At 38.2% G+C, this 16,276-nt stretch overlaps 1 protein-coding gene across 3 annotated transcripts in view; it reads right to left on the bottom strand.

Moving 5' to 3' along the window:
* Positions 1 to 15,436, bottom strand: part of stk32c (serine/threonine kinase 32C) — a 50,986-nt gene extending 35,550 nt beyond the window's left edge. For all 3 annotated transcript variants that reach the window (XM_088421667.1, XM_088421666.1, XM_088421665.1), the window contains exon 1: positions 15,017 to 15,436. In XM_088421667.1, the coding sequence (XP_088277793.1) occupies positions 15,017 to 15,115 (99 nt within the window). In that variant the 5' untranslated portion in view covers positions 15,116 to 15,436. The remainder of the gene's footprint in view (positions 1 to 15,016) is intronic.
* Between the last annotated feature and the right edge of the window lie 840 nt (positions 15,437 to 16,276).

Here is a 16,276-nt window from a genome sequence, read left to right on the forward strand (position 1 = left end):
AAATATGACCTTTCTAATTTTGCTACAAAGTGCTTCAAATCTTGGTGAATCATTTAATAGCAGAGCTAAGCATGATGAAAGGACAGATGATCATTCATTCTTAAAAGGCAATCAACAGAGTCCCCAAAGAACATCCACACGGGGGCTTCAATTACTTTCATTGCTATCCTTCAAGTGTTTATGGGAATTATCTTCAATAATGAAATTACTGCAAATTACCTTTAAATTGATGTCACTCACCAGAGAGTGGTAATCAAGTGAAGTAAACACACTTGCAAAAAACAATGGGAGATGGTAGTGTATTGTCAGCATAGAGCGTAAATACAGTGAATACTGATATTAGGTGATATTAGGCCTCTGACCGCACAAAACTGTAATCATATTGGCCGTCATTAGAGTCTGTTGTTAAATAAAAAGGACAATCTTTAAATGCCGTGTGAAAAACACTGGCTGATTGCAACAAGAAAAATAACTAGTTGAATCGTGTTTTGGATCTTATTTAGAATGAGTAGGGTGAATTGTGAAACAAGGGAATCCTATGTTTACCAAAACACAAGCAATTAGAAAAAAAAACAACATTATTTCTCCAAAGGTTTTAGTGGATGCAACTGAATAGACAATGACAAGATCTTGCAGCGTGCAGCGCAACAGGATTTGATCTATCAAAGCGAAAGGGAAAGAACAACGTCTTCCCTCTGTTGGGTTAGGAAGCTGCTGACACACCAGGGTGATATGCTGAGTGGGCTCCGCTGGCGTCCGCAGTGGGAGATTGGCTCCTGTGGAGGAGCTGCTCCTGGCAAGAAGCCCACGTCATGGTATACGTGCTATTCTGAATTGTGTAAAGTCGACCTTAAAGTACTTGAATGAAATAAGGCTAAATGAAGGAATCATGATAAGATAACAGTTTTGCACTGAAAAATGTATGAAAATGTCAAGAGTTTTTCAAATTAACACTATCATTTTGTATGGGAAAATTGTTGTTCCAGTATATGCATCAAGCTCAACAATCAAATTTAAATGCTATAATCTAGTAGAACCTAATTTGAGAGGCTGAATTTTTTAAAGAAAAAAAATGAATAAATAAACATACACACAACTGCCACTATTTGCGGGCAATTGGGACCAGGTCAGCGCATGGAAGGATGGATGTCTTGTGGCTGGCCGGCTTTTGTACGGCGTAAGCAAGAAGGCATGGCAACCATACGGCTTCGGTCAACGTAACTTTTTACTTCCTGATTAAAAATGCCGGTACTAAAAATAGGGATAGGCCGATTATTGGTCGATTATTGAGTCGAGTATTAGGGCCGATATTTTTCATACTGGTGTATTTAAGCATCAGTCTTTTTGATCATTTTACGGTCGACAAACTCCGTCATTATACCTCTGATCATGCATTTCTCTGACTGACTGTAATGGAGCCTCGATCGAGGACTGTGCTACCCATAGCAGCATGTGATTGGTTTGTCGTGCAAGCGCCAGAGACAATCAGTAGTGAAAGCCATATAAGGCAGTGGTCTCACACACACACACACACACACACACACACACACACACATAGTATACCAGAAAAAACGTTGTGAAATTAGCAAAGTTTATAGAGACTATAATGAACTTTCAACCATGAATTACTATTGAATTACCTTGTATAATAAAACAGGTTATATAAATGAATTTGCATTGCCTTGTCTTGAATCGCCACCAGCATTCTAAGCTAACCTACACTAGTAAACAGTGATGACCCGGCATGCAGGCGAGCAACCAGCTAGCTGCTAATTCGCGATGTCATCACCAGCATTTTCACTTCTTCACTGATTGATCGCTCTGACAGAAGTTGAGTAAAATTAAGGTAGTGGTTTTCAGGGAAGTACGTCGAGGGGATGGTGATAGAAATGTGTTCTCATATGCATGTATGTACGTGCCTGTGTGTGTGTGTGTGTGTGTTGTTGTTTTATTTTTTCTGTGTGGATTGAGAGAGCCCAAGCCATTTAAATGAAGTTAAATTTCTACCTGCACAACTTTGCTTGCCACCCTGCTCAAAGTTGCTTATTGGCTGTAAAAGTGATGCACCCCTTCAAGCCATAACAAAATTACCATTCAACTACCAGTATCCCTCTGAATCGCTGTGACAGTTTACTTGACTTCGACTGGAGACTGGCCTCATTGCTAGTCACACGGACTGAGGTGTAATAACCTTTGTACACAAATGCACACAAACAGTTGAATCTGGCACACGCATGAATATTTTCAGCCCATCTGCACACTATCAAAGTTCTCAGCAAAATATCAAAAAAGGTTAAAGCAATGGAACAAAAGGTAGGATCACATGTTATGTGAAAAGCAAACTGGAGGTAACCCCAGTATTTCATTGTATTAATTTGAAGAAAAACATATGTCCTTGTATAATTTCACAAAGCATGACTTGGTTTGCTTTGGGAACAGGTCATTTAAAAAGCCAAAGTACCAGTGTGCATTCTGTAAATTAAATTTCTACCCACAACATCAAATTGTGTGGATTCCAGTTTCACCCCAAGGAGCTTACTGCTATTAGAGAACCCCTACATGATCGATAAACAGGACGAGGTATACAGTTCCCCTGTCAGCTGATGCATTGAGCTGAGCTCCAACGCTTCGAACGACTGAGAAAGAGGCAAAGCATCGTCTGAAGGGGGCAACTTGATAGCTTTAATGCCATTAAGTGTCAGCAATCCCATTTTTAGGATAAGCATACCATTGCACCACCTCCTATTCATTTCTGTGTATGATACAACCATCTGAAATGCAGTATAACAAATGTTTCTGCATGATGTTCATTAATATATTGTCGAGTACATTGTAACGCAGTTTTCAAGTCTGCCTCACTATCAAAATATTTTGAGTTTGCTTATATAAAGTAGATATAAACTATCTACAGTAGACCCCAGCTAATAAAGACACCCTCGGGCCATTAATAGCAAAACCCGCACATAACTGACACCCACTGATGATAATTCGGGAAGCCAAAAAATGAAATAAAAATGATAAAACTCTAGTATGCATTTACAATTAAAAACAGGTTGGCTCCTCCACCCACCGAGTGAATTGTGTGGAAGCTGAACAGTAAAATATTCAAAATTCAAAAAATACTTAAAGTGTAATTGAAATCTTAGATTTATGTACAATGAACACAAAACAAAAAATATTACATTCTTAAAGTATCACACAGTAGTTATTGCTTTATTGAATTACGAGGGCCTCGCAATTGAAAAATAATTGCCTTGCTCATATATATGCTTCAGTGTTCGTGCATTTATTAGAGTTTTCTTGAGTAACTGCAAAAGGTGTTATTTGTTTTTTAAGTTATGAGGTTTTGAAACAGTCACATTTTCAAAACAGGGCCGTGTAGATTTAGATTTTTTTTTCCCTACCCTTATTGATAAAAAAATAAAACCTTCATTTATAAAACAGTATTTTATGTTTATTTGTGTTGTCTTTGACAAATATTTGAAGTTGTTTGATGATGAAACATTTGTGACAAAACGCCCCCCCAAAAAAAAAAACAGCAAGGCCTTTTCAATGAAACAAAAATAGAATTTGGTACAACATTAATATTACTTCAAAACCATAACACATTTATCCAAAACAGAAGCACAAGCAGAGGAATAACAGCCAGGTTCCGCTAATAGTAATGAGGTTTAACACAACCAAAATTTGACATATAACACCCGAGGCTCAATGACCACATCCATTAGTGTTGAATGGAATTTTCACTATCACTCTGACGTTGTCAAGCATTTAATTATCTGAAAGCGGGATTCCATCTCAGCTGCACCCAAGCATGCACTTTCTCAGCAATAAGCCGCTTCAATGGGTTCTTTCTGAAAGGAACAGGTGAATAAATCTTAGCTTGACTGTTAAGTCTTCCATGTGCCAATTTGCCAAGAATGCCGCATAAAAGTGGCTTAAGTCAGCTCTCATTGTTAATGCATAGTAGCCAGCCATGAAACCCATATGACTGGAATGCAAAATAACAGTACAGGTAAGTCCCACACGATTCGTGAAATCAATACCTTCTTCTGCCTTTTGAGAATCCTCCTTAGCCAATCTAATCTGCCCACATATGTTTGAGACAGATGCATCCACTGCATAAAACCAAAGCAGAAATGGATGGCCTTCTAAGAATGAAGTCACATTACAGAAAGAAGTTTTCAAGGCATTAGTTTTTTAAGTTTTTCAGCAGACGCCCACACTGGAGTGTGAGTGTCATGCGTATGAACAAGGATCATAACACAAACAATACAAAACAAAGTTGCAGCTATTTGCTCTGTAATAACTTAATAATTATTCTCACAACCAAGATATATTCAAGAGCCTTTTGTTGCCATGCTTTATAGCTGAAATGTCAGCTCAGAGGTGAATGTATGTACTGTATTATATCATTAACATTTTAAATGTAAAAATTCCATTTGCTGCAGTAATTTTGCTGCCACTTGAAAGATGACATAAAGTGTTAAAAAAAATGAGCACCGAGACCTTCCACTGATCTTTGATCTTCAATGCATCCTCAATCCCTGGAATGCTCCGCAGTACATGCTTTGGATGGTGATGAAGGATATATGCAGTGAAATATTTTACATTAAGTTGTAGCCTTCATCGACAAGCACATCTCGCTCTGTTTTTCACTAGAAGGAACTGAATTATCTTAAAATGCTGGCAAATCTTCAGTGGCACTGTGGGTTCATTAAACATGACGGTATTGTGGTGATGTTTCCTCATTAACCAAAGACAACTTTGTATAAGATTTTCTCTACCAAAAGCAATGCCATCAATTTAAGTACAAAGTGCTTCTGCAGAAGCTGAAGGCAGTTTTGATTATTTTGAGAATTTAAATCACTCATCACTAACAATGAGTAATGTAAGCAGACATCATTTTTCTTCTTTGAACAATAGTATAGCATAGTCACAGAGCTCCACAAACAGTACTCATAAATATTCATTAGAGCATCATCAATTGGATGCAACAATTTCGGCAGTAGCTCTCTAGTGATAATAGGATAAGAATGAGGAGATACATATGAGATGTCTGCCAGTGTAACACTGCCCAAATGTTCAGGGGTGAGTCAAACCACGAGGGCAGACGCCATATGGTACTAAGATCGTTCAATGTGCATTTATAATCCCGAATGTGTTTCATAACTTCTGTTGGACAAATGAAACTGACATGTACACACAAACACACACACGCACATACGCATGTACCCACATACACACTTATGTACCCACACACACAAATCACATGACGAAGCCTACAGTATTTAACCAGAACATACTATACATTGCTGATAAGTCTAAGGTATAATAATTTCTTGTCACGTGAATTTTTTTCTAAAAAAAACAAATTTACAGTGAACCGCAAATACTTGGGGCCTTGGCACATAGAGTTCTAATCATTGATAATCACAAATGACTGAGAGTCAGTCAATCAATCAATCAATCAATAAAATAATTGAGAAGTGACAAACTCTAGCTATTTGCTTGTTCTGTTGAAAAAGGCATATAGCAGAATGTGACAGTAGCTTCATTTTGACCTAAAAATCGTATGTTAGTTAGTGTATTAGGGATTTCACAAAACTTACAACCACTCAGCTGATGTGAGCTACTTCAGTTTCTACTGTAACTCATATAGTCTTCTGATTGGCCATATTAGACTTGATCACCCGAAAGTAATTTTCACACAAATCTGTTACAATGTGGTGTGCGGTATTTGACATTTGCTAAGTCAAACAACAATTCTGCCACAACCATTTTGTACGATAATTGAAGTGCATCTATTTCTAATCCTAGTGACAAAACGGGTGCTGATCCTTTATTTAAATGCCATAACCTAAAGTCTGTCTACAAATGGTTACATTGAGGATCTATTTGTTGTGTGGTGGGAGTCAGTGGGAGGAAATGGCATCCAAGAACATGAGGAGAAAGAGCAGTCACAAAGATTCGCAAAGGAAAGCGTAGGACTGTTACTGTAATAATAAAGTGATATGCAAAAATGTGTTATGCTTCAGTTCATTAAGTTAGGCTATGATTTTTTGAGAGCATCAGTATCCTTCCATTTAAGGAGACATTATTTGGACAAGCAGCACATCAGACAGGTACAGAACCCAGCATATTTCTTGTGGAAGCGAGAAGGCTGTTTTCAGTCACTAGAAGGATCACTTAAAAAAAAAAAAAAAATGAAGACTCAAACTTTTGGACAGTTAAAGATGTGATTGTCTGTTAGTTCTTTCTCTGAACTAGAGTGTAGTTACCCAATTCATTAATACTTAACTTCATCCATCCTGTTCAACTCGTAGGCCGCAGGAGCCTTTTCCAGATGACTTTGGGCAAGAAGCAGTTTATAATTTAGTTGACTCATTAGGGTCATCACAACACATCATTTACTCATGAATCATAATATACATTCTGTCTGAAAGGGAAATTGAACAGACACAAGGTCTTATTATGCCAAATTATTCAGCAATAAACTGGTCGCTAGTAAGTAACAGGATAACCGTTCACACTCACATTAGAATCATCTCTCAGCGGGAACCCAGACCAATGTACCAAAACACCATCAGTGACTCATCCCCAACACAATTTGAGAAAATGTTTATCAGGCAAATGTTGCTTTAATGGAGTGCTTACCGGAGGGAGCCAATGTATCAGAATAAAGAGTTGTAAAGGTAAAAATAATCTAGAATTGCACCAGGCCATTGAATGGTCAAACTGACACACACATTACTGCTAACATAGAGCAAGTTCAGCATCACAAAGCCTCTACTTCAATGTTGGTGTGTGCTGGCCCCAATATGAAACTTGTGTTTACACTCCCAGGTATTGTGTATGAGTGTCAGAAAAAAAACCCTGCTTCTAAATTAGGAGGATGCTCACGGTCCTAAATCATAACGGTTATGCAATGTTTGCCTTAACATCAAATTCTGTCTTTCAACATACTTTACATATAGCAATGTTTTCAACAAATGAATGCATGATTTGTATAAAAATTATTCAAGGGTGCAACGGATAAATGGTTTTTCTCTTAGAAGAATCATGTTCTAATGGCATATAAAAGTCTAAGGCCTTGTTCAGCCTGCTAGCCAAAAACGGATTTGTGGCCCATGGAGATTGAAACTAGAAGGCTCTTTTGTAGTCTGAATAGTCACAAAGTACATTTAATCCAATTTTTGCAGGACGCCTTGAGGCCACATTTGAGAGGCCGTTTCATTTAAGATTTTGACAGAATGAACCTCACAGATCGGTTTTTACTATTTGTGATGTCAGTACGTAATATAACTTCACTGCACCAGATTTTAGCGCGCCAAACAAAGTACGACATGCAATGATTTTCCTTGGGCGTGGTCAGACATATACTCTGAATGTGAATTTGTTCACACTGACCGTTATCATTGTTGCATGATGTCTTCATTCTGACATTGTTGCTACAACAACTTGTTAGATGGATCAATAATGTGGCCTGGTTGGTGTAGGGTCAGCTCTCATTCCGACACTTGTTAAAAACACTTGGAACAGTCCGCCCTATATATCTGGACAAATCTGGTTAGAATTAAGATACTGTATGACAGCACTGTGAGTGCAGCCTTATTTTTCAGACATGAAGTGAGCTGTGCACTTGAAACAGTAGAGCAAACCCCTCAAATGAAGGAAAACTGCTTCAACAGAAGCAGATCAACATGAAGAAGACTTAAGACTGCAGCTTTTCATAGGCAACATAATCAAATAAAAGATTATTAGTTGTGCTTGTGCCTCTAAAATAATCAAATTTGAAGCCTGGGGTTAAGCAAAATATGGTTAGAGTAGGAGGCAAATGTGATTACTGACTTAGATGCATGTAAACATCGGTTTTACAGTAACCTTGCTATTACAGTTTGTGTAGAAGTGCATGCTAAATGACTTTCTTAACCTGATGTTATTTTTTTTTCCCTTCCACACAACAACTCAAACATAAACCCCTCGGCAAGCCCAACACAAGTGAACTCAAAAACAAGGAGCTTGGTGGGAGGAGCCACAGACTGGCCGTACTCCCTTGTCCTTGAGCAGTGATGTGAAGAGCACAGTCACCTTCCTCCAACCTTACTTAACGAACAACTTGGTTGAAACAGCAATGTCTCTTTACCAGAGATTTCCGCACTACATACTCCAAAATACTATGTTTCTTTCAAACACATTCAAAGTAAATGCCAAGCTGAAATAATGTAATGTTCCAAGCAACCTGCGCCAACGTAATGGAAGTAGATTATGTTGGTATTCCTTATCTGTACTAATAAAATGAAAGCATTATTATCAAATCCTATTTTAACTTTGGGCTATGTGCAAGAAGCAGGCACAAGAATTCACCCTCTCAAAAACTGTGGACCACTTGGGAAAATCATGCTGGCTTCTTATGTAATTTTCTGTGCCAGTTATCTAAATTCTGCAGCCAAGTCTATAGAAGTAAAATAAACACAGTAAGAACAAAAAATGTTAGCATGTATGGTGCGAGTGAGATAGAAATAGTAAATTTGTCCTTTGAGGAGGAATTTGAAAGATGAGAGGGAAGTACTGTAGTTTGGGAAGTATATGTTTGCTGTTCATGAAAGTAACCAGTAACTGTCTTTGATCTAGAAATATTGAAGTATTGAACAAGGATGCAATACATAATATAGTGTGTAAGTACATACAGTTATATGTTGAATGGAATGCACTTATATAGGCTTTTGTACACTAAATTGCCCCCCCCCCCCCCCCCAAAAGTTCCATGTCCAAAATTTTCCATACCATTTGTAAAAACAATGTCATATAATGTCCTAAATATATTCATAATTTAATAATAATTCAGGAGTATTGCATTTCCTCAAAGTTCGGGAGATATTTTCAAGATGGACACGGAAAAGAAAAGGTGAAGGGCCCGTATCATCGAAATCTAACTTTTTGATTCTTTTATCCATGTTACAATGTTAATTTATTACCCTAAGCCCTCCCAAAGAGTTAGATCCCTTTCAGGTTCAACATGATACATTAGATGCTGAGTGTTAAGTTAACACAATGACACAATGCCAGGAGACTCCTTCAGGCAAGCTTCTCCTCGCAGTCGGGCCTGGTTGCCCACCTTAGAACTTGCGCCGACCGGTCAGTGGAAATTGTGTGTTTGGGAGCACACAGCTGGACAATCACCATTGTAGTACATGATTCACCCGTGAGAGGAACTGTTGTTATGAGTAGTGATTTCCAAGGGGACCGATTTGATAGGGGGAATGGGTGTTACTGTGTGTACTCTCTTGAAACGTCTTTTGCATTGTTGGCAACTCCAGTTCATTTTCTAAACTATTTAAATATAGTTGACTTGATTGCATATGACATAGGTGAAGTCAGTTCACAGATAGGACATAAAAAAACAAGCAGAAAGATGAATCTCTATAGAAACTCACAAGAAAAAGATGCAAAAGGAAGGAAAGAAAAGTGAAATCCAGTATAATTGGTTTCTGAGGGTGATGCTGTTTAACGTTAGACTTCATCTCTGCAATATGCTACACATAAAAGACCTAAACATCTACAAGCACCCCCAAATTCAGAGACGTTCAACATACCTATTGAGAAGGATTACAATCTAGAGCATTTTGATTTGTCACTTGTATTGATTTAATAATTGCTCTCTATTTGCATTCATGTTGTAGCCAAAAATATACCTACAGTTCAAATCAGGTTCCTTTTCAAGAATTAGCACGTCAGCCGCTGTCTTCTTTTTCCCCAAAATGAATCTACAGTAGTCCTGTAATTGCAGCAGTGGGACTGGATTTAGGATAGCCTGAAAGAAGCAATATATTTCTTGCTAAAAACGAAAAACTGCCCCCAGCAGCTTGATAGCACGGTAGACTCCAGTTTACCTTACGCTGCAATGGTAGACACTTGATCTTATTAAGATTTAAGATTTTGAGATTTTAATATTTAGATATTAAGATTTATTGATGTTATTTAATTGTATGCATGTATATTATAAATAAGTAGCACTTTGGGGCTCTCAGGGCTCCAATCTGAGTATGCTAAGCCAATAGAAACCCCCTAGCTATGCCTGTGGTCATCATGATCTTGGGCTAGTAATCTTATAAAGAGTTTTAAAATCTTAAAAGACTTGTACTTTTTTTTTTTTTGACAAATCTCACAACTAAAGAAAGAGTCCAGCCTTTAACAGTTTTGGCCATCTTGTGTCTGCTCTGCTCTCAACAAAAACAAAATACACTGGAAAATTCTGCTGATTCGAAAGCTTCCACAAATGAACAATCATAAAAGGACAATCTTAGAAGATATTAATGTACTGTAGTCTGGCATTTGAAATCCTTGGTCAGAAAAAGGCCAAATCAGGACAAAAACAGCATGGATTGTCTTTTGTTCTAACAAGGCTTTGAATTGGTTGAAAAATGTGTCATGATTTTTAATCTTTGAGGTGTTTTGGCAAACACATTATGTTTAGACCCTTGGCAACCGTTTTAACCAAAAATTCCAAAATATTTCTCTTTTAAAAAGTGTTCATTTGTGAAATGTGCCCATGGCTACAGTCAGCGGTATACAAGCTCTTTTTCATTTATTAGAATGTGACTGATGTGTGTGTGTGTGTGTGTGCGTGCGTGTGTGCGTGTGTGTGCGTGTGTGTTCAGCCTTTAAATTACGAGTCTACGTTAAGAACATACAATGGAGATTAATTATGAAAAAGCCCTCATTCCCCTCCTTTGTTGTTTGCATGCCATTCTCCAACTAATGCACTTGGGTGCCTATTTTCCCCCATTCGTGCTTAAGTCGATTCTTTACGCACCTCTCTTGTGCCCTTCCAAGTTGCAGTTATTCACCTATCTAGATTTTGACATGGTGCAATATGAATGTTTGTCTTCAAGAGGGCGCTAAACTTTAGTAGAGCCTCTAGAGATAACAAAATGCTGGAGAATTATTTTTTTCAAAGGTATTTTGTCATTTTCATTCTTAGTAATGTTTACATTTTACAATCGGCCTATTCAAGTGTCAAAACTCACCATTCCAACCTGGAAGCCATATTGTCCTATACATACATATATATTTTGCTTGATTTGAACAATTATATTTCACATTTGAACTTTTTCAGTTGTTCAGTTTTGTAACAGAACCTTAAGTCAAAACAGCTGTACAGTCAGCTGTCAACACTTTTTTAAAATTTAATCCATTGCTCAATCGACCAAATAATTGACAGACTAATCAATTATTTTTATAATCAATAATTATAGCCCTACATATGTGATAACACTGCCATCGGAGTCGTGACAGCATTCCTCACATATTACACTACTTGGTTATGGCCAATTATGATGGTCTCTATAAGAGGCCAGTAGCTGCAGGCAGCCACAGAGTGGAGTTCAATAAAAGCACTGAAAGTGGGAGTTGTAACAGAGATGAAAGCAAGTGGATGTCTCAACATTCAGTGCGAGTAATCAGCCATCTCTCCGCAGCTATCTTTATCCTCAACAAAATCTGCTTTCATTGCCTCATACACTTATCCTTGACGGGAAGAGCAGTCACGCACACTCAGACATTCAGGCAGACACACGCGCACAAGAGCACAAACCAAGAATGAAAGCTTATTGTCCACATAAGTGGAAATTTGCCTTTGGCTTTAACATCAAAAATACACAACTAAAATTTAAGCACACAACCATATACAGCACGATCATCACAAGCATATTTTAACAATCCCCTGAAATAAAACAAGTATGAAACAACACAAAGATTAAAAAATGGTCTCTTGCGCTGTAAAGTGAACTGGGCAAGAAAACAGATAATCTCACACTTATGTGCTCAATTTTGTTGCTGAATCCTTAAACAAGTATTTGTATACAAAAAGTTAAAATACACCCCCATAATTGCTCTTAAAATATGTCAGCTTGATAAATTGATAGGAAGCCCATATTATTTAGATATTTGCAGTTCCTACCATCCATCCATTATCTTCCACTTTATCCAGGTGGGGTCAAGGGGACAGCAGCCTCAGCAGGGAAGACAAGACTTCCCTTTCCCTAGCCAATTCATTCAGCTCCTCCAGGAGGATCCACAGAGATGCAAATAACTGGTATGCAGGTATGCAATGGGCAAAAATTTGGTGCATCGGATGGCACCCTATGTTAAAATGGCATTGGGCAGGCAGGAAAGCAACAAGCAATGTCATAGAAGTGTAAGGGTGCTTAAGGGTACCTCGAAAGCAGTCATGATGAAGATTAGAATTCTTCCAATAACCAGATGTAAATTATTCAATTTCTCTGCAGTGGGACTGAAATTGTGACCCTCTGGTTCCAAAGCTCAGCTGAGCTACTGCCACCCCAGTTGTTATTTTTACCAAATCTAGACCACATGCTCTTCCTCAAGAGATTTGCAACAGACCTATGATTTCCAACATTTTGCCTCTTTAACCATTTCTTATTAGTGCATCGGATGAAACAAGATGAAAGAGAATACGCTGCTTTACAAAAGGAACAAACTGCAGAATCCTCACTTTGAAAGTTTTCAAGGAGAGCAGACTTGCATTAACGGTAAATAACTTTCAATGCTGATGTACCCCTTCCTAATTAAAGAAAATGAATTAGCAAGAGCACTCAAGAGATATTGAGCTCTGCCAAGGCCAAATTGCTGGCCAGGAACCTGCACGAAAACAAACAGATAACAACCAGACCAAGAAAAATAAAGTCTTCAAAATCCGTCGTTTGTGGTATTTACTGATATCGACCTGCCGTTCTAAAATCTGAGTATTTGTACCCGCAAATCTAATGTTATACTTTTTATCCCATTAAAAGGAACAATATATTGTTTTATGCCTTCATTATATCAATTTTTTATATTGATGCATATTGTCAGTCCACATTGGTGGAGTCACCATGATGACGTGTGACTAATCCTGCACAATTTATAGCCCAAAAAAGACATGAATCTTATGTAGGTTCTGAGATGGACCACCTCCACTGCGGTGCTTCTATTGGAATGGACCCACTGGTCCAGAATGTGAGAAGGATCTTACTCGATGACATCTGCTGGCATCATGGCAGCTTCACATTGTACACTTACTGCTTAATATGACACATTCATATTTGCGTTGTCCAATCTTTCCTTATAACAGAATTTCCTTTTGTGGGAAGCAACGGTACATGTCGTGCGCAAACGTGCAAGTATGTTAACGAAATACAGTACATGTGTAACAACACAAGCAATAAAATGCAAAAATATACTGTCCAAAACCCATTTATTAAACAGAAAGTGCAGTATTCATAACATGTACGGTATATGAACACTATACTGGAAAATGCAATAACAAATACTGTACTGTTTATAAAATAACGCCAATACAGTGTACATAAATACAGCATTGTATATTGTACCGTATTTTTAATGTTGAGTTGTTGGCTTTGTTTTTTTTGCATATTAACATGTTTGCCTGCGTACTACACATTCCGTAGTATCAAGCGGGAACTTTCAGCATTTACCCTACTGCGAGCTTCGTATAGATTCTGAGTTCCGTGTACCGGAGGTTCCGTTGCAAGGGATTGATCATTAATGTAATATGTCATTGAAAATGTAATGCATACATTTTTTTCCGGGTTCCGGAATTCTCATTTGACAGAAGTCTGTAGGTGGGAATGCATTAATTACATTAATCCCTAATTGTTCTAGGTTAATAGGGACCGAAAACCGGAACACCGCCCCCCCCCCCCCGCTTGCGATCATGCATACAGTGTGAAATATGTATAGTAAAACCCTGAAATATGTTTAGTAAAACCCTCCGTACCGTTCTGTCCCATGTCCAGTGATCTCTGAACTGTAGTATGGCGGTATGACACTATTTTGGGGCACAAACTTTCTTTTTCAACACATTGCAGAGTGTTTTCAGTGAGGCTCCAACCTCTAAACTTATGCTGCTGAGCGTGCTACCCCTCCCAACCCATTTCTCCATGCTAGGTCACTCTGCAATCTGCCAACACCCTTCACCCTTACCCATTCTTGCATGAAAATCATCTCTGATCTATCTGCTCACACCCCAGTCCTCCCGACATGTACAGGAAGTTCTGCATGTTTGTCTACCAGACTCAAGCGCTAAGCAGTGAGTCTAGTGGAGTTTTGGCTTAACATCACTAGGGTCGCTGGCCTGCTGGTGCCTATCCAAGCTGACTTTGGGCAGTAGGCGATAGACACCCTAAACTGGTTACCAGTCAATTTGCCAGTCAACTCGGATCCCTGACCAGGTCAGGCTTCCTCTAACACTCCAAAAAACATGCATGGCAGGTGTATTGGGCATAATAAATTGTCCTTAGGTGTGATTGGGAGTGTGAATGGTTGTCTACACATACATATAATAAATTAATATACATGCATATAATATTTATTTATATTTATTTTCCAGCCATTGCCTATAAAAAAAAGATGCTGCAATGGGTTATTCTTGCTGTTTTGGAAGCTGTGATGGCAATATGACCACATCCCTGTGGTGAAATGACCTCATTTAGCTACTCAAGTTGCTCCTTTAACTCTGTAGAACACTGATGCTCTGTACTTTATCATCAAAATTCAGCAGTGGACATCAGAGAGGCTTATTTTCCTCACTGACAAGCCATCATGAATTAACATTACTTCCATGCATGGCACTAATCTTGCCTTAATTATGCAATTAACTCCCTGTCCTCCACCAGTTCCCATCTCAAAGGATTCATTCAAGCATGGGCATATGTTTCAGTGACTGGCTGGTGGATTGTATGCTGCACTTATTGTACTATATGTATAAACAGAGAGGGAAACGCGACATTGTGATTGTAATTCAAAACAATGGGTGAACAGTTTCACTTAATTCAAAAGAAACTTGAACAACTCACTGTAGGCAGCAACAATCTATCAAGCTAACGCTTATTGCATGCAGATGATGACAACAAATGTAAATTAAAAATACGTGTACGGGAAGAGTCGGCAAAAACTCCGAAGGTAGTGTAATTAGCACTTTGTCATCGCTTACCATCTTCCTTTTCGTCAAAAACGGGTCTCTTTGAAGAACTATTGGCTCCCATCCTCTTCTTCCACTTTCCCCAGTGAAACATTGATGCCCAGATTGCATTCCTCGCCTCTTGAAGAGAAACTACACCTCAGAGTGGGAGATTGTAAACCCTGACCAGGAGCAATCGGGCACACATTTCACGCAAAACCAATCCGTTGTTTATTTTTTATTTTTTTTTTGTATACCGCTGTTGTTTACTACTATTTGATCTGGTGGTGGGGCAAAGCGACTGAAGTCCTTTTTTTGACTGAGAAGAACGGAGCAACGGCGATGGCGTGAAAATGTGTTAAAGTAAGTTCCACGAGCACGATGAGCTTGCCTATCGGTGTCGCCTGTGGTCGGTTGTCTTCCGTTTTCTGCTAGAGGAAGGCACACGGACTTTACTCAAGCTTCTCCAGCTCCCAGCGAGATCTGAGTCAAGCTAATCGAGATTACAAAACCGGAAGTTATTCATTTTAGTTTTAAGAATAATGTCTAATTTTATGTTATCAATTCATAACAGTTCTGGATTTTATTACATTATCATATTAACATGGAGACTGGAGTTATTAAGAATGATCATAATGGTCGTGTTAGATATTATTAATCATATTTTATAAAAAAATTCTTATCTAATCTCTGCAATCACAGAACACCAAATACAGGCGGAATTTCCACGGTAATATATGTTTGCGATGCAGGTTTCTGTCTCTAAAATATGTGATGTTACAAAACTGATACTAGATCATTGTTTCCAAATATGTTTTATGTTGAAACTAAAAACCGGAAGTTAATCTCTTCTGATTAACTTGGCTGCCTGCGAGTGATAATTGTGGATGCCGGGCAATTGTAGCGTATGGCAACCTATGGAAGAGGGCAGCGCTTCTCTCTTTTACACTATTACCACCATAACACCTACATAACATCAATTACCACCATAATCACCAACATTAAATCAAGACAGACGTTTTAGTCCTACATAATATATGATGTAAACTGCAGTTTGAACATAAACTCTGTATAAAAAAAACCTACAACAAGCAAATAATGATGGTTTTGAATGATATTGCACATAAAAGGGAAACATTACTGAAAAAAAAGATTTTTCAATTTAGAAAGTTCTTGAAAATTGGATGCAATTGTCTTTAATTTACCATTTAAACACAAATGAACTGCACTTAACAATGCACTTTATTAAGTGTACCACAGGACTGAATGGAGGACTTTGTTTGATGGGGGTGT

This window comes from Hippichthys cyanospilos, chromosome 8, assembly GCF_059441005.1.
Source record: "Hippichthys cyanospilos isolate Australia breed blue-spotted pipefish chromosome 8, RoL_Hcya_1.0, whole genome shotgun sequence".
Lineage (NCBI taxonomy): Eukaryota > Metazoa > Chordata > Actinopteri > Syngnathiformes > Syngnathidae > Hippichthys > Hippichthys cyanospilos.